At 46.9% G+C, this 20,941-nt stretch overlaps 1 protein-coding gene across 1 annotated transcript in view; it reads left to right on the forward strand.

Moving 5' to 3' along the window:
• Nucleotides 1-18,588, forward strand: part of LOC120849053 (formimidoyltransferase-cyclodeaminase-like) — a 47,996-nt gene extending 29,408 nt beyond the window's left edge. Inside the window, exons 10-13 of the mRNA XM_040221143.2 lie at nt 6,616-6,659; nt 7,535-7,673; nt 14,135-14,230; nt 17,284-18,588. Of these exons, the coding sequence (XP_040077077.1) occupies nt 6,616-6,659; nt 7,535-7,673; nt 14,135-14,230; nt 17,284-17,370 (366 nt within the window). The 3' untranslated portion in view covers nt 17,371-18,588. The remainder of the gene's footprint in view (nt 1-6,615; nt 6,660-7,534; nt 7,674-14,134; nt 14,231-17,283) is intronic.
• Nucleotides 18,589-20,941: the final 2,353 nt, after the last annotated feature.

Here is a 20,941-nt window from a genome sequence, read left to right on the forward strand (position 1 = left end):
GGCAGCTGTGCATGGGTGCCGCCATAGCTGACCTTCAGTTTTTGTTTTCTCTTATTCCGTTCGCTTCACTTCATCATTGCCACAGCAGGGCAGGTTATTGCCACTTGGGTGCTACTCTGTTTTTTTCCCTAGCATAAGCTTTTGTGGAGGCTCATTAACGCCCACTTCAGTGGTTTGCCTTCTCGGTAACACTAGAGAAGGTCAGCAATGGCGGCTCAATCTGGCGAGTGTTTAAAGCATCTATACTCCGTTCACCCTTAAGCTGGTACTAGAAGCTCCGTCTTCAGCGCAAGCTTTCTGCCCTTGCTAGCACAAGTGTGAATGCGCAGGAGCATGCGACCAAAGCACTGCGGAAACCAGCGAGCTCACGCTGAAGGCGGAGCTTCTAGTCTCAGCTTAAGGGTGAACGGAGTTAGTGTGTACTTTGGGTGCAGAAATCTCTTTCACTGTTATCATTCTTGAGATTGTTGCTCCTGCCTGGTGTCGCTTGGAGAACCTTTCCTTCACGCTACTGCTGCTCTGGTGCACCGCGTTTGCTTTACGTAAACGGAGACTGTCCTTTTCGATGCTTCGGCGGACAAGGCAGTCACCGGTGGCGTAGCCCAGGCCTGCAGCAATGGACTCGTTGGTCGCTCTCCTTCCCTGGTTGTAGACAGCAACAGCTTCAGCCGCAGCCCTCTTCACGCTGTCCAGGGAGGCATTCGCATTCTTTGAAGTCTGCGTCCAGATCACCGAATGCAGGCTGTCACTGGCATTCTGCGTCTTTCCCTCACTACACCGTGCCAACAGGTCTTCACTGCTGAGCCTTTCAAACACTGGCTCCAGTGCAGCCCGAACACAATCCGGAAGAGGATTCTTGTGCGGCGGCGGAGGCTCACTGTTTGCCAAGGCCCTGTTGTACTTGCACCAGGACTCCGCTCCCTCGGGGCACTTGCTGTGGTCTGGGGCGCCGTCTGTGGAGGTCATGTGCAGGAGTGTGGCTTCCACCGCCCTCTTCATCCCTGGAACGTCATGGCTGTTGCTCCTGAGAGCATAGCCGTAATAGTTAGTGATCTTCTTGATCTTTTCCTGAGTCAGCTTTCCTCTCCCACCAAGTGACTCGCCTTGTGCCTTCTTCTTCTCAACAACGTTGCGCAAGGCAGCTCCCATCCGCTTGTGGACGTGGTTCACGCAGTCCTTCTTCTCTATCTTGATGAAGCCGTAAACCTTCGCTTCAGACAAGGCATGGAATGTCCGGCTGTCCCCATCCGAAAGGACGGTGGTGTAGCGGAGACCATGCTTGGTCAGAGACCTCTGGAACATTGTGAGCGCAGCCTCCACCTCCATACGGCCAGCATTGCAGTCAATGTTCCTCTGGCAGTCGTGGGTTGCGCACCAGTCGCTGTAGCCATCGTCCTCGGGCTCCGGTCCCAAGGCACATCCAAGGCAGAAGTTGGAGTACACAACATGGTCGATGACGAGGCCAGAGTACAACTCCACAATGCAGCCTACACCAATGTGGGAGCTGCGTCCTCGGGTCATCCATGATCCGTCGAAGATGACATCGATGTTGCCAATGGGGTTCATAAAGCCTGTGTAGAGCCCCTTGATGACAGCAACACTGGCGGCTTCACTGTCGGTTGCTGCATTCTCACATGCCCGCACGAGCGTTTTCAGGTGTCCCTGGTACGTCTTGTGGTGCAGGCCCCGATGAGAAATGTTCATGGAGGCACAGAAGTCTGCCAAGGCTGTCACTCCTTTGCCAATGGACTGGATCCCCTTCATGGCCCTCATGTTCACTTCAAAGGGAGTGATCTTTGCTGTTCCAGCAACCCTGGGAGAGGAGAACTGCTTCTTCTGGAAGTCGCAAGTGCTGCAGACGAGCACAAGCTTGACGGCCAAGCCGTACTCCTTGTCCGCGGCCTTGCTGAGCGTGAGAGATCCCACACCGCAGCTTCCACACCTCGCGTGCGCGAAGAGGTCGTTGAGGACTTTCATGTCGACGATGACAAACTGGGTCCCGGCATCGCTTGTTTGGCATGATCCGTTGACTTCAAGCAGATCGAACTTCCGCTGGGTCGCCGACTTCTCCGATAAAACGCGCTTGCTTTGCTCCGATCGCTCGGCGCGCTGCGCTTGCTCGGCCGTAGAGTAGTAGGTAGAGTCGACGCGAGTGGTGCCGGCAAAACTTGAGCCATCCGGACCAGAGCTTGAGGCCGCAGCATCGTCAACGGGAAGGCTAGCCGATGGTCCCGGCAGATCCAATGCGTTCGGCAGTGGCGCAGATCGTAGCGGCGCACTTGCAGGTGATGTCTTCCGCTTGTTCCACGCACGTCGCGTCTTCCTCCCGAACGTCCGCCGCGTACTCTCTTTCAATCGAGAGTCCCCCGGCATCTCGATCGCTCGAAATAAAACTCCCGCAACTTCGTAGCGAGAAACCAACGATGTCCGACGCGAACGCGCGAACGTAAACGATTTCGAAACAACGTGCACTCAGCCGCGGAACGAACAAAGCGACGGGCCAAAACGAAGCAGACGACGCTTCTCCACGCTCCCCTTGCGCTGCTGGAGGCGCGCGCGCCAAGAGGAGGAAAGGAGCAAAAGTGTAAAGGGGCGCGTCTTGGCCTATGACAGGCGCGCGCGGCACGACGTACCCGTGACGTACGCGCGCGGGCCAATGAGCAATCGTTATTCCGGTCGTGAAAACCCGCGGAATGCGGACGCTCTCCAAGGTTGTCGTGATAGTGAGTGGGATGAGGACGTAGGGAAGAGAACCAGCTCTCCAACAAGACCAAGATGGCCGCGATCCGACGATCGGTCGTGAAGCGACGCGGGCGCGCAGTTTGACTGTTTTTTTGCGTTGGATTCGCGATTTGAGCGTCGCGGAGGCATCGTATTTATCGTTTTTTGTATACTTAGACGTCGAATAGGACATTGAAACTTCGCAGGCAGGTACTTCAGACTATATTCTATCCAAACATGTGATTTTTGAAAAACCCCAAATTTCGCGATTTTTTACCATTTTAAGACCCGCGTCTCGCCTTAAAAAGCCGAGAATTCGCAACAACCAAAACCAGGAGTTAGCTCGGAGTCAGCGGGACTGTTTATAGCATTTTTAGCATTTCTAAGTTAATATCAGCGTCTTTGAAGCTGTACAAGAATGATAATATTCTAAGAAATATCTGCAGCTCAGCCAGACTGAATTGTGTATAGCAGTGGTTCTCAACGATTGATGTTTTGCGGACCTCTTGTGGATTAGGGGAGATGATGGAGGATCCTGTTCGTGGTGAGAGGAAGAAAAAGGTATCGATTAATTATGATAAAGATTTAAAAACGGGTATAACTAAGGGCTGTGTGAAGTAGAATTCTCTCATTGACATACACTTGAAAAAACTAGCCCGAGAACTGGAACGTTTCTTATCAATCTGAAAAAGGACAACTTTTATTGCTGTGCTTGACTGATGAGGCAGGGCTTCGCAAACCCTTACAATGCCTTCGCGGACCCCAAAGGGTCTGCGGACCTCTATTTGAGAATCACTGGTGTATAGCTGTCACAGTATCAAAATCTCTGACACTGTTGAGAAATTTTAACAGTGATATGACAGGTGTTTGGACTCTACATGACACTTATTTGGGATGACTCTGGATTACACTCAAAAGCGTGTAAGCATAGAATTGTTCGGAAATATTGATCACTAGGGAATTGAAGGAACACCGTTCCCATGATTCCTCGAGTGCGACCCGGGGCGCTTGGTGGATTTCGCAAGGGTCTGGATCCTGACGCGTTTTTCGACGCATTGATTTGACCCAAAGGTCGGCCAAATGCCGATGCAGCGGTTGTGTCCAATCTGTGTCTGTGCTCCATCTCGCTGCTATGATGTCAGAATTGTAGTACATATGCTTCGATTATTCTAGGTGTTGTTGGTCGCATTACAGGGTGGCGTAACACACCAGCATTGTTGCTGCATTCTTGCGTGCGCCAGCACTTTGAACTTATGCTACTGTTTTTTCTGCATTCATAGCTTTGTCAGATAGTGAGAGCTCACTGTAGATATCGAGTGCTTCTTTGCTATGTCAGAGTCGTTGCTGCTGGATTGCTTCAAGTGTCAGCATTGCAAGCTTATTATGATTTTATTAAGAGTGTCAGAACCAAAGTCACAATTTCGGTAAATTTGACTTTGCCGGAGTGGCTGGCACTCCCGCCGTACGCTCACTTTCGGACTTCCTGGTCTCTCCTCAACCCAGGCCACTAAGCCTGCAGATCTGGCAGTCAATTGGCTGCCGAGTTGATGGCAGCGAATTGCTATTTTCTTAGTCCCTTGGCAGCACTAGTTGGGAGGGCGCTTGACAGACGTTCGATCGGTCTGCAAGCTGAGTGCACACATCGTGGCACTTTTAATGCAGAGATGTGCAAACGGGGGGACACTCAACCATGCTCAAGAAACCATATCGAACATTGTGCCAGTAGTGTCTTAATTGTCCTTCTACCGACTACAATTGTTTATTCTCCTATTCGTCTGCTTTAACTGTTGCAGTACAAAACACATTATACTTTATTTATTTTGGATGGCACAACCCTTTAACAGAAAAAGGGTCACTGGTCTGAAGAAGTTTGGTGCCTCTTTCTGTGAAAGGGCCTCTAAGCAGGAAACCCAGCTTTGGAACCGTATTCTACCGTAGGTCTTTTTCAAAAGATCACTTGCAGAGAGGTTTCTGGGGATGTGCTTTATAATTTCTGGAATGTACTTTTACTCTACTGCCTGAAATCTATAGATTTCCCCTTTTCACTCATTTGAAAGCAATTATCAGACTTTGTCTTATCTGCCAACATGTGTTGTTTTATCAGCCAGTCTGACTGCGTGCACAGCACTTGGACGATAGCTGCAGGGAAACTACAAGAACATTGCTTGCTTCACTTGACCCAGTGTTGGTAAGTACTTTAAGTACATTGTACTTAAAGTACTACTTTAAGTAGGTTTAGTAAACTTGTACTTTACTTGAAGTACATTCTCCGAGCATGTACTTGTACTTCCGAGGAAAGTACGATTCCCGACTTCAAAGTACATTTCCCAAATTTGGTTTTGTTAAATTTGTATCACGAAATGATGCTTTGTCAACTCCGAAGAAATAGTAGGAGGGACATTCTACTATTGCCAGAAACGTGAGCAGACGACGCATTGCTCCATTTGTTCTGGTAGCGGCTTTCCCGTAGCCTTTTGAACTCTCGCTACTTCTCGTTTGGTCAGCGCAAGCGGGGAGGTTTCAAATATTGGGAGAGCAAAATTAATCATAGTGTACGTAGCACCTGAGACTGTGGTGCAGAACAATTAAATTTTCAAGTCGAAGTAAAAGACAACAGAGGTGAACGTCACAATGTTTTGAGACATTCTCTTTTGTCTTTTCCTTCTATTTGAAAGCTCCTTAATTCTTTTCGCACCCCAATCTCAGGTGTCATATTATGATTAATTATCACCAGTGCGCTTTCACACTCACTGTTTTTTGCATTCAGGAGAGGACACTCCTCTATGAGAGAATTGCTTGCGGAAGCTTCGGGGCCGACGTCGTGCTCTCTCCTAGTACATTTAGCCCCCTTGAGTGCAACAATCCAGTGCAAGGGGCGCCATATTCAGAAGAGGTACTTCTGAATTTGGCTCCATTCCTGAAAATGACGACTCTGTGGCCACTTGACTTTATCAGATATTCGCCGCCGTTTTTGAAAATTGGCCATGCACCCCTGATTACCCCTGGGACCTGGGCAACGCATACCAGTGAAAAAATCACTATATAGGGGAGGGGAATGAAAGGGCATCATAAAAGATTGTGTTAAAATACTTGTACTTTACTTTGAAAGTACATCGCAACCAGCCTATTTAATACTTTACTTAAAGTACATCGTGTCTCATTCACTTTGTTCGTTACTTGAAGTACCTTTTAGATGTACTTTACCCAGCACTGAATTGGCCTCACTTAAAGACGCCGTAGACCTGCCTCGATTTGGTAGGAGTTTTGTCACTCCAGTTCGAGTGCCTGCCAGATAGATCTGTGGGTGCACCACACGCATGCCACCACTACGCTTGAGGCAAAACGGAGAGCAAGGTCCATCGGCCTTGCACTCAGTCACATGCCAAGTGGAGTGCAGGGTACTTTTCGTGGTAGGGTGCCCACAACACTTTCCAGTGCTCCTTTTTAACACAAAAAGTGTTTTATGGGTCATTTTCTACGAGAAAATTGTCACGAAGGAGCATCGGGAACGTGCGACACGCTAGGAGCAATTAACAAAACAACACTATTCAGTAATTAACAAAAAATAATATATAAAAGAAGAAGAAACATAAGAAAGTCGCCCTAGCGGGGCTTGAACCTGCTGGGGCGACTGCTGGAACGTGCAGGGACAGTCGGATGCTACGGCTACCGAGCTGCAAAGTACAGCCGCCCCGAAGCATCGTGCTCCCGGCGAAACGCGCCGGTGAGAGCAATCCGATGTCGTACCGCGCAGTGGTTTGTGTGGTTCACGTTTCGCGGTCCCTGGTCTTTGTCGGCACGATAGAGGTTCTGTAATTTTTTTTTTTCCTTTCCTTTTGAAAATGAGTTTTTTTTTTTTTAAGACAATGATTGGTGGAACTCCTAACCTCGCAGGCTGCCCACAAGCTGCCCAAGTCCACCCCTGAGGAAGAGGAAGTGTGAGTTTCTCTCGACCTTCTCCCCGCCCCCCTCGTCTGTCACGAGCATGGCGCCCGGGACGAGTCTTCGACCGGCGTGTTTGGTGTCCTCAAAAGTGGCAAGAAACGACGTCAAAATAGTCGGCGTGTCATGCCATCGGATATTGCAATCCTAGCGGTTGGTTGTAGGAACGCCGTCAAAGAAGTTGAGCTGAAGTGAGGTTTGCCGTCATCGTCGCGTCCAACTCCCGGCTGTTCTGGTTTCTGTTGACTGTCTGACTGCGGAGCGATGGGGCACCAGGATCTCGGCAGACGGCGACATGACATTTCTACAATGTTATGTGGCGGAAATCGAGGGACCACTTTTGAGGACGTGGTAAACGCACCGGTCGGAGACTCGCTCCAGCCACCATAGTCGCGAGTAAGCACCAATGAGACTCAGTCTCTCTCGGCTGTAGCTGGCAAACTGTGCTGCTCGAAACCCGGTGCTGTCTCGCTTCTTTTCTTTGTCTTAAGAGCGGTTGCTGTCCTGAAAAAGAGGTTTGTTTTTTGCAGCACGCTCCCTCTGCGACACCCGAGTCTAATAGAAATCTTGCAATGGCTGGTGAAATTGAGAAACTTCCCATCTTGTTTCCGTTAGAGCGACGAATCGCAGCGAGTTCATCTTTTTAAGGCCCGCTTCGCATGGGGCAATTTCTCCTGGCAACTTATTTAGGATCATGGGAAAGCTAGGGAACAACTCGCCAGTAACAGTGAAATTGCTGGGAAAGTTGCCCTGTCTGAAGCGGGCCTAAGCGGACGGGTACCTGTCACATGTTGTACGCGGCAGCACCATTGTCGAGGTGAGGTTAGACGCCGTGCGAAGTCCACTAAACCCGCCTTCTCCCGAACTGCAGGCGGGAGGTGGCCATGCAAGCGGGGCTGAGGAAGGCTATTGCTGTGCCCCTTGGGGTTGCCCGCTCGGTGACCCAGCTCTGGGACACGGCCAAGGAGCTCGCCTCCATCATCAACATTGGGGCCAGGGCGGACTTACAGGCGAGTTGCCCTCCTGCCGTTACAGAAACCATACGATGTCAAACATTTTTCTTTCTTAGATTCAAAGTGGAGTGCAGCTATGAAAAAGATTTTTTAGAAAGTAATTTGTTTTTTATTACATCGTTCTGTGGGACCAAATAGCTTTTAGGCCTTCTGTGCCTTCAATAAAATCCTAGCATTTTTTTTTTTACTTAACCCATTCACTACCGCGCGTGCTGCCGGTTTGTTCGTACCACACATTTTTCCCCTAAAACAGGGCCGCACTGGGCGTGACTGTTTTGCTTGTATAATAAGCTTTTACCGTAAAACATGTTTATTTACATGCTTAAGTGGTTTGTTCAAGTCTTTAAATCAATAGGCTCTCACAGATTCTTCCTCGTATGAAAGATCTCAAAGCACTTCATCCTCGGTCGCTTAGGTGTCGCACAACCAGTGCGCTTTTGTCGTGATTCGGACTCCAAAATGCTGTTGGAATCGCTCCCGTCATCGACAGAGGGCTCCGAAAGCTCGCTATCCTCACCAGACGCCTCGTTATCATCACTGTTGAAGAGAATATATATGATTTCTTCGTCAGAAAGGCACACACTGGACGCTGTCATCTTCTCCAAACAGGCAGCAATCGAGCAGGAAAGATGCACACAAAAGAACAAGCTCAAACAAACACAGTGGACGTACAGAACGACCCTCGCCATCTGTTGGCAATGTATCCAACTGCACTACCACAAGTCTACATAGCGCTCCATCTATGAATTACTCTTTAAAACAGAAATTCATGCAGACCGGCTAATCGCCGGCATTGGCAATATGGCCCCTGACGGCACACCCAGCGATTGGCCGGCTTTGGTAGCAAATAGGTTAAGGTCCTGATAAAGTTAAAAAAATCAATTTCACAGGTACGTTTCTTATTAAATTTTAATCAGCAAAAACAAAGAATAGGCCTTCTCTGTTTTTATCAAATGATAGATTGACTAAAATAAAATTCATGATGGGAAAAAAACAACTTATAATAAATTAACTATCCAACAGAAAAAAACATGAAATTTTGTAAAAATACTTTTCAGATAATGGTGAAGCTAAATGCAACCTTAAACAAAACAATTTCTTTTTTGTAAAAATGAATATATATATATATATATATATATTTGCCATGTTTTAAATCTTTGTAAAAAGCACTCTGCACGATAGGACCTTATAACTTACGGAAAAGGGCTGGCTACACGGTGTGTTTGTTTCGTGAGAGCTTCATGAAAGAAAACTTTTATTAATGAGAAAGGTACAAATAAAAAGCAGCCTTCTACGAGCTGATGTGGAGTTAGGCGTGTTAAAGTGAACATTGTTGCGGGCCGTTGGGACTTTTTTTATTTAACGACATTGGGCAAGCTGGGGCCCGCACGTTTCAACAAGCATGTCTATTGAAATGTGCGGGCCAGCTTGGCCCACAAACGAATGATGGGGCAATGCCCTGTGCTGCTTAATATAGTGATAGCAGTCAGCGTGCCCCCTGGCGGCCACTCAGGTCTTTGGTGCTAGCTGCTGCTGTAACATCCTTTCCTCCCAAAGTCAAGGAGAGTACTGCTGCACAGGTTGTCTCACTCTGATAGACCTCCGGAGTGCGGGGGACTGCGGCATAGTTGAGACCCTTGGAGAGATGCCGCCTCCCTGGCAGGTCAACGTCATAGGCACTGCTGTGAAGCCTAGAGGGATGTAGTTTTCCTGGCTGCTGGGCACCATTGGAACTACCCCATCTGCCTCATCCAAATGCTGTCGAGTAGATGCTTGCGGCTGGTGCTCCATGCAGTCAGCCTCACTTGTGGGCTGCATTTCTGCATTGCTGACCCGATTACACAGATGGTCTCCAAGGAGGTTCCACAGCGTGCCATCTGGAAGTCGCGCCTCTGTTGGTGATGCGCTGGTGGCCTTGCCGGCAACAGCAGGTACCCAGCGAGGTCCAGGCTGAAAGTTCCTTGCCCACGTTCTTAGGCTGAGGCTCCTTTCTTGCGGAACGGTCACCGTGCACCACTGTTGCAGTTGTCGAAACTGTACCTTGCCCCAAAGGTCTGGCTGCAGCAGATCCAATGCAGTCTTGAGTCACCGACCCGTGAGCAGCTCTGCCGAGGAACGTCCTGCCAGGCCATGCGGTGTGGTTTGGCATGCAAACAGCACCCTAGCAATCCGACATTCAAAATCTCTCAGACTGCATTTTCTTGAGCTTTTCTTTCACTGTCTGGACAACTCTCAACGGCGCCATTGGATGCTGGATACTATAGTGTCACCAGGATCTGCCGCACTCTGTAAGGGCCAGGAACACCTCGTACTGTGGACTTGTAAATACAGGACCGTTGTCGTTCATGACCATATCTGGCAAGCCGTGGCTTGCAATTGGTGGTATGTAAATTCCTCGTTATAACGAAATCGCTTTTTACGAATTATCGCATTTTTCTAAGTTTGGCGCGGTCCCGATCGTAATGCATGCATATTGGACTGGATTATTCTAAGTGTATCGACGGCCAAACATGCTTGATACAAAGGATGATCCACCGAAAGTACAGTATGTAAGCCGGCGCAACCCTTCCAAGATGTGCGCAAAAAGCCATTAGCTGCGAAAGGTATATCGTCTTTCGCCGCTATAAATGCGCGAGGAGCGCGTGCTTTGCATGCGCCCACCTCTTTGGAGCCCCGACGCACCTGCCCCTCAATTCCGACTTGTCAAGTCAAGAGAGCAAAGAAGGCAGGAGATCGCCACTTCAGGAACTCTGCGCGTGCAGAGGAATGCGGCAGCGTCGCCGTGTTGAGCGACAGTTAGACACTTCACACGGTGCCCGTGGTGCCCGCGGCCGGCTTTTGTCGGAATCAAGTCAGGAAAGCGCATCCCCTGCCGGTGCCCACCTCTTTGGAAGCACCGTCCTAAGTGATCTATAAAAATAAAAAATAAAAACTCCGTCTCACTAAAATCGTTTAGTACAGCCAAAGCTACAGGGGAGAGAGCGTATGAGGGCTACTTTTTTACCCTCTCCTCTGTAGCTTTGGCTGTGCTGTGGTTGACTTGGTCAACTTGGTTGTCGCGATGCATGCGATTGCTGTGTTTGCCAGCTTGAGTCGACACTGTATTTACGGATCGCGTGCGCGTCAAGGCAGCGTCTTTGATATCTTGTTCTGCATTGCGAAGGCAACACAGCCAGTCTGCCACGTGTATAGTATAGCAGTGTGCAGGGATGGGCAGTATCTCAAATACAAGTATTTGAAATACGTATTTCAAATAGTTCGTGTATTTTGCATTTGTATTTAATTACAAATTGCGTAATGTATTTGACGTGTGTATTTAAATACTAAAACGTGAGTATTTCAAATACAATTGTAATTAAATACACTTTTGTGGGCGAAAATACATCCCTCAAATTTAATGTCACTGCCCAGAGCAGGAAGAAAACTACGTTCTGCAGCGAATGCAATATCTCTCAATCAAGCACAAGCGTTTGGTGACTTTGTGATAACGGTGCTAGTCCAGGGCAAGAATAGGGACGAAATTGACGTTCACAGGCATACTGGCTAAATAAGTGCCTGTGACAACTTGTGTTGCTTTCCAGCCTGATTTCCATCCATATTTTGCCTGGAACGTTCTAAATGCGCGGGTCGTCCAGACTTTTGTAACTGGTGCGAGTTGCAACAATAAAAAATTCTTTAGCTAGTGCTACGCGTCTTGGTCGTCTCGGTTTTTTGTTGGTCTTTACCAAAATGTAATCGACAAAAAAAGTTGCTTGAAGCTCTGTACCTTTTTTAGCTATTACGTCCAAGCTGATTACATTTTTTTGTGATTATATTTCTATTACGTTACTAGAGCCTCGCTCACTAACTCCCGAGTGTGTGGTGCAAAATTAAAATGAGATACCCAGAAACCCGTTGCAGGTGCCCTGAAGTCGCTGACGCAAATTTTAAGGAATGTATTTGGGAAAGTATTTGGAGGAGGCCAAATACATTTGGTTGTAATTGTATCTTTTATTTAAATGCTTTTTTGAAAATGTAATTAGATTTGTAATTAAATACATTTTTGACAAAGTATTTTGATTTTGGATACATATTTGCATGTATTTTGCCCATTACTGGCAGCGTGCAACCTGCTTCACCGCTGATGGTGCTGCCAAAGGCTGCGCGGAAGTGTTTGACCCTTGAACACAAAGTAAAGCTGGTCCGAGAACTGGAGAAAGCTGGTCGACCGAAGAAGTTGGAAATTGCGAAAGAATTCAACATCCCGGCATCGACACTGGTCATGGCTTTTCTCGCGCGCGCGTGTTTGATGGGCCAGCAAATGACACTGAGATCTGGGTCACGAGATTGTCGGTGCAACTCCCCGAAGACGACTTCAGTTCGTTTGCACTTGTGGATGCAGACATCTCGGTTGTCGCTCCCGTCACGGATGTTGAGATCATGGACTTCGTGTGTGGCTAGGGCGAAGACGAAGAGCCGTCGGATGAGGAACCCCAAGACGTACCCACGACTGGAGAAACGCGGAACGTGCTTCGTCGTCTTTGCAACAAGGTGGAGTGCGGTGGCGGTGATGACGGCCTCATGCGGTGCTTCAGGCAGTTGGAGGAGGCTTCTTTAACACCTGGCAAAAATGCCCGGCAAACTGATCTCCCGTCTTTTTTCCTGTCTCAGTAAGCCTGGATAATCAGTAAGGTTTGTTTCCTTGAATATATATTCGTAAAAGCCTTCCACACTGTTCCTGTGTACTTTCAAAGTTACTGTTACTCTTTTTATGTCTCTCGCATTTTTATCGAATTACCGCTTTTATCGAATTTTTTTGCCGCCCCGTTGACTTCATTATAGCGAGGGATTACTGGTATGCAACTGTTGCCTCTGCTGAAAGTAACGACACATGAATCACCTTCACCCACTTCGAATAGTAAGCGTCCACCAGTACCAAAGTAGATACTTTGAAATGGGTCTTCGACGTCCACACAGAGACGTGACCAAGGGCGCTCAGGAAATGGCCATGGCGTCCGCTGCACTGTCCTTGGAGCCTTGCGACGTACCTGGCAGATCGTGCATGTGCCCACCCTGGTCGCAGTGTCCTCATCAGTACCCGGCCACCAAAAACATGACTTCGACCCACCGGCTTCAGCTTCTCGACACCTGGGTGGCTGTGGTGCAGCAGGACCAACACAGCCGCCCTCAGCGAAGCCGGCACAACCACATGGCTCTCTTGCAGCACACAGCCCTTCATCACAAAGAACTCCTCCAAACAATTTGCAATGAAGGCTGCCATCCAGCTGTAGGCGGCAGATGCTCTCCAGACCACACTGCAGTATGCAATGTTGCTAATAGCGGATCTCAGCCAGTTGCCACCTCGACCACGGCAGCCAACAAGTCACCGGTAGACTCCACCATAAAAACATTTTGGGCGTTTGGCTCTTCCAGCGGTGACAGGAAGCGGCAGTCAGCTTAGTACATCAGCGTGCTTAAGCTAGCTCCTGGCTTGTAGGACAACCTCTTGTTGTAGCCTCTCAGTGTCAACGCTTATTGCAGCACTCGCTGTGAACTCTGTAGCGGGATGCGACAGTGGTGCCTGATCGGACACAAGAAAAGTTTGTGGTACATTCACACTTCAACTGGCCTTCCCCACATGAACTGGTAAAACTTCAGCACACCTAACACTACTGCCAGAGCCTTTTGTTCCAGTTGGCTGCAGTTATTTTTGACTGCCGTTAACCGACGTGATGCAAATTCCACAAGTCGTTCTGCCCCTGAATCCACTCTACGTGCCAGCGCTGCTCCATATGGCGATGCATCACAGCACAGCAACTACAGCAACTTGAAATCGTAATGAAGTAAAACATCAACTGATGTCAGCAGCTTTTTACTTGCTTTAAAAGCTGCCGTTTGCTCGAAAACCCCAGTGTCATGCTTCCCCCTTCTTGAGTAACGGATGCAGCACAAACAACAAGCCAGAAATCTTCGCTAAAAATTGAATAGGCCTAAATAGCTTTGAAGCTCGCATAGTACACCAGCCTTTGTTCAAGGCTTTCATTTCTCACAAATGGCAACAAGCACCCTAAAGGATTCATAACTGCTCAACCGGTTCTAAGGAAGTCTGTGGGGCACTGCAAGGAACGGAATTTTCAAGAGAGAAATTGTAAATTTTATGCAACGCTATTTCACTTCAAAGAATTATTTGAGATAAAGTGAGAACTCAAATAAAATTAGAGAGACAGCACACTGAATTACCAGCTACTGGGCGCTGGAGAAATTGCCCAAACAACCTTGACACACCAGAAATATGCTGCTAAAGGTGAGCTTTGGTTATCTCCAAACAGAAAGAAGTTGATTGAGGGAGTATTTTAACTGTGTTCCATTAACCGGAAAGTCAGTTAAACTGACTTTCCAGCAGAATTTGTCTACCATGTCTCATGTGCCAAGGTCCCTTCACAGTCCAGTAAAGGGAACCCGGTTGCTGCTGTGTTCAGGTCGGTGCCCGCTGCCTTGAGACTGGGGTGTTTGGCGCCTACTGGAACGTCATCCTCAACTGCCAGGGCCTCCAAGACCAAGTTTACAAGAACCAGGTGAGTATCACGCACTTAACCCTTTGACGGTCGATTTTTTCCCCCCAAAAGTTGTTTCCCAGGAGTCAGGTTTTGTTTGTAAAGGAATATGGTATAAAGGGTCAATGCACAGGTTTATTTCTTCATTATCTAGTGGGAGCACTACAGTGCTTACAAGCTGTTTAGGTTTAGAAGCATCAAATGAAAATATTGGACGCAAAAAGTTGTCACCTTTCTTTCTTTGGTTTTGTTTTGGCGCATCTACTTCCGCGACATTCCAGTGGCTTCAGATTCCTAACTGAAGGTACTTTACAGAGTTCCTCTGTCGGATGATGAGCTCTCATCCTCTAAATTCAATTCCGTAACGCATTGGAAGTCTGAATCAGAAGAGCCAGGACAGCTGGTATATGAAGTGAGCACCACACGCACGGAGCGTCTAATTTGAAAGGTTTAAAAGGCCCAGCATTGCGAAACAATGTGCGACTATAATGTTTATAGTTTACCAAAGACATAACAAATAGCAACACTTCCCACGGTGTGCGCAGTTTCACATTTAGGCAAACACTTTCATATGTGTAATCATGGCTATGCATGTACAGCATTGACCGTCAAAAGGTTAAAGTCGGCTCGCGCATTTACTTTTGACTGTGCTCAACTGCACTATCTCAATCGCAGTTAGCGGGAATGCGAGAGCGCATGGCATCGGGTAGCAGACGTGCAACTGCAACTGCGGCATTGTTTGAGTGCTTTGATAGTACCCGACACCACACGCTCCCGTGCTTCTGTTAACTGCGATTGAGATAACACTACGACCGCCCGTGGCGGCTTACAACGGGACAGCACAATTTCGCCATCTATCGAATGTGCAGAACACCTCCGACGTGCATATATGTTACGCCTTATTCTTTAATCATTACCCCTCTTGGCTTCCCCCTTTCCCATAACCTTGGAATAAATAATTCTTTGACCATCAGCTTGAAGTGGTTTTGACAGTGTTATGGTATCATGTTACGAGAATCATTTCTCGTAAATGGTATATGGATTTCATCTCGCAAATACTGAAAAGCTTAAATCTAGTTACTATATGCAGATCAAAAGGGTTGCAGGCCTACCTGGTAAATGGCTAGTGGTCCTAACCCAGTCGATCACAGTCCTATGCAAATGCATTTACCAGCGTTCACTCAGGAGAGCGAGCAGGTCAGCCTTGTAGCCGCTTATCTTTATCCATGCGGGAGAGCTACGTTGTTGGCTCATGTTTTCTGTTCCCGTGACACGTGCCTAATCAGAGAGAAGTTTGACTAGGACTGGGGCAGGCTGTCCAAAGCAAGGACAAGGACAAGCTTGTCAAGGACCAGTGTGCTTGTAAAACTTGGACTAGATAACTACCATAAGATGTCGTGCTGGTGTGAGAGCGCCCACCATCATTTGTTTTTCACAAACCTGAACATTGTCTAGAGTGAGAAGTACACATATATGTTTGAACCATGCAGGTATCCACCCAAAATGTCAACTATTTTGTGACTTCTCTTTGGACACTTGCTTGGTATTCCACAATAGTCAGAACACCTATTAGTGAACACAGTTGTGTCAGCTGTGTCTTGTGAACCTTAAGAAACGCTTTCACACCTTTTCTGATGACTAGGCTTCGTCATCTTTACAAACCTTAAGATAGTACACACAGTTTATGGGGCAGCCATATAAGAATTTGTGCCTAAATCTGGGTGCCAGGTTGTTGGGACAGACCAAGAATTGGTGCCTAGATAAACACCGTGCCTGATAACCAACTGAAGAAGCACATTCATTTGCACCCAGTCAATATGTGAGCAGCAGTGATGATGAGTAAATTTTAAAGGATGCCCAAGCCATGCAGCAGTCACTCACTCTTTAAATATAACTTGGCTGAAGATCGGCGAAATATTGTGAAAGATTATTCTGAAACCCACAACATGTGAGTGTGAAAGAAAGTATGAATAAAGATAGAGAGACCAGAAAAAAATGAATGTGCAAGATAATAATAATAATAATAATAATAATCTTTATTTGCTCAGGAGAGCCGCGGCACCGCAGAAAGGCAACAGCTTGTACCAAGGAGGCCCGCGGTGCCGCGTCTAGTGAAGGGGATTATGTGATGATGTAATATACAAGATGAAAGTGCTGATGATTAGGATATGTGTGTTAGGCCTAACACCATTCTTCGCGGTTGTGGTCTTTGCGGTGCTGCCATTGGCTGCTTACTTCTAGCAGGCCGGTCTCGAGCACCTGGAGTGGGCTCCTCGCGCGTCCGACTTGCATAGTATCCGGCCGAATTACCGGCGACACAGGGAATTTATCACCCCCGCGGGCGGGCTCCAGGGGTTGGCGCCAGTGTGGGCCGAGCGGCGGTTTTTACGAAAACGGGCCTTGGAGTCCTTCAGCTTGCGGTCCAGCTTGTAACTGAGCACCATGCCCATCGAAGACATGGTCTGCGCCATTGGTCCGGCTGGCTTTCGGACGATCAAAAAGAAAAGATGTTCCCCAAAAAAATTTACAGCGTGTTTTTCATTGCATAACCTAACCTACACATTACCGAACGCTCAGTCCCTGCCCATTCTTAGTGTTAGCAGTTCAGACCAGATGCCAGAGCTTTAGAACTGTTTTCTTATTAAAACGTTATAAGCAATTTTCGGAAATTTCCAACAAGAAAATGGTTGCTGACGAAGCTTATGAATTCATGAGGATGAATGCCATCAACTACGCAGAGAACAGACCCCATTTTCTTGTTAAAAGTATAAAAAAATCAGGTTCTATCTTTTGAATAAGAAAATAAGATAACGGTTAAGTTTTTGAATTCTGGCATCTGGTCCGAACTGCTAGCGGTACATTTGGGAGAGACTGAGCATTTGGCAATGCAGTTTATTTTTGGGGAGCATAAGAAACGCTGTCAATTTTTTGGCGGAACATGCTGTACATCCAAAGAAACAGATGGTTTCCAACTTGTGTTTGCCATAGCGGTGGCATGTTAAGTAAGCATTTTAAACTGGAAAATGTTGAGTGTCGACGGAGTAGCCTCTATGATTCTTTCTTTCTCTCCGCAGGTGATGGAAGAAATTGAAGCATGTCGTCAGGCAGCAATAACTGGCTGCGCCCAAGTACTTGACATCCTGGAGAAGCGCATCTCTTGAGCTCACACTCAAAGTACCTCGTGAATGGATTGTCTAGAACAGTGGTCCTCAAACTCCAACGCGTCGGGGAAGTCTTGTGTTTCAACGAAAGCGATGGGGGACTCCCTTTACGGTGAGGTATTGGGTGATTACGGTGATGAGAGGATAAATTAACAGGACTACCGTATTTACTATATTATAGGTCGACCCTTATGCTAAGATCCCTTGGGAAGTAATAAGAAAATGTTTGAGTGTGAGTCTACCCTTATTTTTAAATTGTCCGACCTTCCAGAACGATGAAACATGAGCAAGCCATGGCGCTTGCGCTGCAAGCTTCACTGCTTTGTGTTGACATCCTTTGGTTACAATCGTAAGCCGATCTCCAATGTCGAGGAACAGTGCCGAACAAAACGTTGACCTGTATTCAAATAAATACGGTAATTGCTAGAGTGAGCTAGACTTGTTTTATCGTTTTATATGAGGGAAACATCACAAAAAAGGGTCAGGTGTCATCTAGTATGACAAAAAAAAAAGATTTATTCCTTATTTTCATTGAGGAGCATGAGAGCCATTGGACTAGACGAACCACGCACGCATGTCCGACACTGCAGTAGGTTTGCACCAAGTCTTGTACTTTGGTCAAGGGGCCAACGGACCCAGCCAACTGATCCAAGGATGAATCGATAAGGTAATAGTAAGAGGTCGTTCTCCAACAGAAATCGACGTTACCTGCGAGCATGAAATGCACCTCGTTTCAGCCATTTCCAAGTGGAGAGGTCTCGCTCCTACACTGTGCAACACCGTTAGCATGAATGAGCGAGCACCTTTTTTTTCCCCTGTTTTCCTCTTAAAATACTATGCCTGGAATCAAAATCTACTACCTAGTGTGGCATCTAGTCCACATTGATGGAAGGAACTCTACTGTAAATTTTAGAGTGCATCAGTATTCTGCCCGAGTAAAACTTAAAAAAACAGTGCCGATGTGTTTGCACTAGCAGTGTCGCACAGTGTACTAATCTTCCCACTGTTGTTACTCTATATCGCCCCGTGAGAATTGCTCAACTAACATTGGGCATGGAAGGGTCTTGTAGTGGAGCCGTGTAGTCATACTATCATAATGTCATCCTACAGCGAACTCTGATGCCCCTTGTCTGTCCATCAACTAAGTTGTGAGAAATCGTGTTGTTTGGCACCTGATACGTCTTTTTGTAATTTTATAATAAAGATGGTTCTAACTTCTTTGGTCGTTTGTTTCCTCTGCCCTTCCTCCGGCATCCCCTGGGGATTAGGATGAACTTGCCAACATTCTTCCTGTCAATCATGTGTTCCATTGCCAGAGATACCTGCAGGAGGAATAGCCACCCACTGTGCAAAAAAGGAGAACCCTTCTCTTTGACATTCGTCGCCGTGCCTGCACGGCGGTGAATACACATTTGAAAGGTCTTATCAGAACGCTAAACCGCTAGTGGTGTTACTTGTTATGTATTTGGTGAACTATTAACGTTATATATCCGCACGGTGCCTCGATCCCTTTGCTGAGGCTATTCATAGTTTTGAAATTGGACGCTTTACGCACGTGATCCCAGACTTGAATTGAGAGCGAGAGCTTAGCATCCGATGGAGAAGCTCTGGAAAGTACTACCTCCGGTTTGGAATCCAAAACCTTGTCGGTCCTGGGCAGAGATGTGGTATTTTCTAACCGGTGGTTACTAAGGTATTCAGTAAACAGGATGTTAATTTTTAGTAAATCCAAAATGAAAAAAAAAAAAAGCATTAGCTAGGCTTTTTGTTTTTTTTCTTTTTTGTTTGTTTTGGGCGTTATGGCGTTATGTTGGTGGCCATGGCAATCACTGGAAAAGAGGCAATATATATTGAATCTTTAGTTGGCTAATTAACTAAATTGTAGGGATTAACTTTTTTTTTTCAATTTAGATATTTGGGTGCGCAGTGATGGGACTGCTGCGTCAAACTGCAGCAAAGGGCTTACCCTAGCTCATGCTCTATTTCACCACACTATGAGGGATTCACGCATACAGTGCGCGGAAAGTTCATTTAACAAATTTGGAAACGAAAATTTCAAGCGTCGCCGCACTGCCAGATTGTTCCGGTAAACTTGCTCGAATTAATAATGTGATTTGATCTTCACATTCAACATGAATGAGCACTCGGGAAGTTTTGTGATATTTCTAATTTTACGTGGTCTTCCCGCGCTTGTTTAATCGGCTCCGTACGCTACTCGCCCTGCACTGCATTGCAGAGGGGCTACACCCGCAAGAAAAGACATGCGATCCTGCGTATGTCGCTTCGCCGCAGCACAGCTAAGGGTAAAGCACTTTAGGGTGAAAATGGGTCATCACAATGTGTCAAAACACACACACTCACACAATGGTGGATGTTGATGCGACGACATTTACCTTGCAGTAACGCTTGAAAAATAGGTTCATGAATCACATTGATTAAGTGTACCTGGGTCGTTCCGTATGTTTAATTTGTATGGTTAGCTTTAATTAACACTTCTATGTTTAACTGTTCGTGGATGAAGTCGGCGAAGTTTAGAACTAAATTAACTTTAACTCGGAGGCGAATGTTTGGGAATAACATTAGTACGTTCAGCTAGATTTTGGAAGACATTAATTGTCCACGTGCTGACTTTATTTCCATCATTTATCCCTACACGTAAGACGCCATTGATGTGCACATTTAAATTACTATTGGAATTTTAATATGCTTCGTAATGGACGCAAGGAAGTGGTTACACAAGAGTTGGAAGGTAAATAAGCACAATCTCTAAGTTTAACAGACCAGTACATGAATTTTAACGTAGTATTTGCACCAGAATGAATGAGAACGAAGAGCACGCCGGTACTCCAGGAAATGATGTTTTTTACCGCTCGTAAAAGGTGCTCTAACATCACCCAACTCGACCGCAACACTAATAATATAGTTGGATATTTGACGCTTGTCTTCGTTATAGTCTAGCCGTGACGTGAACTTTTTATTAAACAAAAATTGTAGCGGGCGCTACTCGGCGAGAAATGTCACCCTTGTACGCGGCTTCGAAACCGAAACTAACAGCGAAGCGCGCCCGTGATGCGGGCTAGGCACACACAACAGCAAGATTGAGGTCGGACGCCTTTTTTTGCACGCCGGTTCGGGGCAGTCACGTGATAACAAAGATCACGTGACCACCTGCGTAGACATCTTTATTTTTTGTTTATTTTCCACCCCCATGGTGTGCACCCTTCTGTCCGGTGTTTCTCCGCGTTTGTTTGATTTGTTGTGCTTTGCACGCGGGGCCCGTTCACACTCTTGCGACCGATCCGGTCCTAAGAAGTTGCAAAAGGCTTAAAAACCGGTCTGGTCTCTGTCGGTGTGACTCGGTCGCAAGAGTGAACGGATGTGCATGCGTTGTGGTGGAGGCGCGCGATAAGCCCGCGAAGAATCTCAACCGGCCAAAGCCATCGGTTTCGAGATACGGTTACAACAAAATATGTCAAAGGCAGAAATAAAGCCGCGAGTTGAAGAGGAAATTTGAAGACTTCACTCATTTAGCGGGGAAATGTCCCATAATTAAATTCAATTTTATTTTCGA

The sequence above is a fragment of the Ixodes scapularis genome, unplaced genomic scaffold, assembly GCF_016920785.2.
Source record: "Ixodes scapularis isolate PalLabHiFi unplaced genomic scaffold, ASM1692078v2 ptg000299l_1__unscaffolded, whole genome shotgun sequence".
Taxonomy (NCBI): Eukaryota; Metazoa; Arthropoda; class Arachnida; order Ixodida; family Ixodidae; genus Ixodes; species Ixodes scapularis.